The following is a 2839-nucleotide window of genomic DNA, read 5'->3' as shown; positions in this document are numbered from 1 at the left end:
CTCCTTGAATTCGTCCAAGGCTTATTCTAGAAGGATCCTTGGACTGCTTAAGGCCTAAGTTATCCAATTAGGGTTTCAAGTTGTAACCCTAGTAGTTCAAGTATTTAAAGACCCCATGGGCTACATAAACCGGCTACCAGAAACCCTATGAAGTTCTTATAGCCGATTTTGTGCGTACAACCTCTCTCCAAATCATCCTCTTGCTTCTTGGTGTTTGTAAGCCGTTAGAGGAGTGATATTTGTGACTCTAAGCTCCAAGGATAACAAGATTTAAGCTCTCAACAATATGTAATCATCTAGATCTATTTTGTTATGTATATTTCGAATTTTTTACTCTAGATCTAGCGTTTGCAAGGCTTGGATGAAAAGCATGCTCATTAGAGACACATAGATCCAAGCATTAGGGTTTGCATGTGCACATAAGAATGTTCTTATGGCTCAAACCCATCAGTGGTATCAGAGCCTCTATTGTCTTCTCTTGAATTTGATGCTTTGTGTTTGATTCTTGCTTAAAAAATCATTTTTTTTGCTCCCTGTCTGATGAACTCAACGAGTCCCATTGTCGACTCGATGGGTAGGACTAACTCGACAAGTCCATAAGGGGACTCGGCAAGTCGGAGCGTCAGACAGATGGCATTTCCAGATTTCTTGCTGTTTTGCTTAACGATACTTACCAAAATCGTTGTAGTTTAATAAAAACTGAATTTTATTACCTTTTTGTCAATATCCCTAACAAAACAAAAGATAATTACCTATTATTTAAATGATAAATTTCTTATTTGATAATATTTGATTATTTGAAGTTATTTGTTGAACTATCTTAATCCTGATTAAGTCAAGTTTAGATAATCATAAAATTAATTGGTTAATTTAAAATTATTTGCTATTCGATCCTTGTGTTTTGAAAAGTGCAAAACTTGTCCTCAAGTTTTGAAATTTAAATTTTGTGATTAAAATGTCTAATTTGAACTATTTAAATTTCAAACCCTAGAATTTTACAAGTTTACAATTCGACCTTATACTTTATAATCTTATAAGATATATATATATATATATATATATATATATATATATATATATATATATGTATGTATGTACGTATGACTTAAAATGCTAATCTTACCGTTAGTAGGCTTCATTCACGAAGCCGGTCTATAAGGGGGGGGGGGGGTATAAGCTTATGACCTATAAAATGGCCATTTAAAGATTGTCCACTCTCACCCACCGGTTCCTTGATTGGTGGGGGTCGTTGGTCGAACGGATAGGATAGGGAAACCCTTTCTCATTAATAACTATAATGAATTATTAAAGTAACTAAATGTTTTTACAAAATTCTCAGTCTTAGTTACTTTAGGCAAAGTGAATTGATGCAATCCCATGAAATTACACTTTGTACCCTTTGCTAAGAAGTTGGTGGAGCATGTGTGGTTAATCGGCACACTAATTGGTTTCTAAACAAAGGTGGCAAAGGGTGTCTCATTTTTCTTCATAGTTTGATGGAGCGTGGGTGGTTAAATGGCACATCGAATATGTGATTTTAACAATGAGGGCATGATGTACATTTGTATGATTATTCACACCCGCTTTGTGATCCTCGACATCCCAACCACAATCTTTATGGGCATATCGAGATTTAAACATGCCATTGGAAGGTTCAGTGAATCTCAAAAGAATCTAGCAGTTTTCAATACATTTAAAACTTGATCTTGTTTTTGTTTTTCATGATGGAGAATTAGTTAATCATCATCCATTTACCTTCAAATTATTTACTTGTTAGATTACGACATCCTTTCTCTAATTTGTAAATTATGTTGTTGGATCCTAGCCGTAATTTCTCATTTGTGTGTTTAATTGGGGATTCATTTGTAATCAAACTATTTTCTTTTCCTTTTTTTAGATGTCGAACATGAACAACAACATCACCTCTAGCTCGAGGTCCTCCGACTCTTTCTCACTCATGAGCTTGTGTGGGAGGGTGATATTCGATGGTAACAATTTCAACGATTGGATCCATAACATTAGAATGGTCACCAATTATGATGACAAAGAGTATGTCCTAGATAAGGAACTGAAGGAGATCGACATGAACACTTCTACTCCCGAAGAGATCACTTCCTTTGAGGCCCAAAAGCTTGATACGATGAAAGTCCATTGCATCATGCTGGCGACAATGACTTCTGAACTCCAAAAGTGCTATGAGTTCATGTATGCCTATGAGATGCATCAAGACTTGCTGGGCCGGTACCATCAATGTGCAAGGCAAGAGAGGTATGAGATCATGACATCAATGATCACTACCCGAATGGGTAGTGGAGAGTCCTTTACTGATCATCTACAAAAGATGCAGAGGTATGTTGACCGTCTTCTCAAGTTGAATGTTAACTTTGATGAAGAGATGGCGATGGACATTAATCTTCACTCCCTGCCTCCCTGCTACAACTAGTTCTGCATAACCCACCATATAAATAAGGAAGAGGTCACCTTGAGTAAGCTTCAAGGCTTGCTTAGGACTGCTGAGAGCAATCTCAAGGGTAAGTCTGTTGCATCAAATCTCGCTCCAACTGCTGCCCCTGTTTTGGCCATTGGACAAGGGAGGGGTAAGAAGAGGAAGGCTCCCTCAAATAGCAACCACAAAGGTAAATCCCAAGATGGTACCTCTTCTAGTGGAACCAAAGTTTGTTCTACTAAACCCAACTCTAACCCAAAGGAGGCAGAGTGCCACCAATACCACAAAATAAGGCATTGGAAGAGAAGCTACCCAAAATATCAACAGGCCATCAAGAATGGAAAGATCAAGCCATCTTACGCAGGTATTTACACAATTAAATCTAATGATTCA

General features: G+C 37.2%; 1 protein-coding gene across 1 annotated transcript; it reads left to right on the top strand.

Annotated features, from left to right (window-relative positions):
• Positions 1–1906: 1906 nt before the first annotated feature.
• LOC145010621 (uncharacterized) lies at positions 1907–2443 on the top strand. The gene has a single exon (XM_078969141.1). It carries the CDS (start codon positions 1907–1909, stop codon positions 2441–2443), a length of 537 nt encoding a protein of 178 aa, XP_078825267.1.
• The last annotated feature ends 396 nt before the right edge of the window (positions 2444–2839 follow it).

This window comes from Lactuca saligna, chromosome 8 (assembly GCF_052625555.1).
Source record: "Lactuca saligna cultivar CGN05327 chromosome 8, ASM5262555v1, whole genome shotgun sequence".
NCBI lineage: Eukaryota > Viridiplantae > Streptophyta > Magnoliopsida > Asterales > Asteraceae > Lactuca > Lactuca saligna.
Note: the sequence above shows the minus strand (reverse complement) of the source record. Positions and strands in the feature narration are given on the sequence as shown.

Excerpts from the sequence above, each read along its gene's own strand:
- LOC145010621 (XM_078969141.1), top strand. The coding sequence starts at position 1,907 with ATGAACAACAACATCACCTCTAGCTCGAGGTCCTCCGACTCTTTCTCA.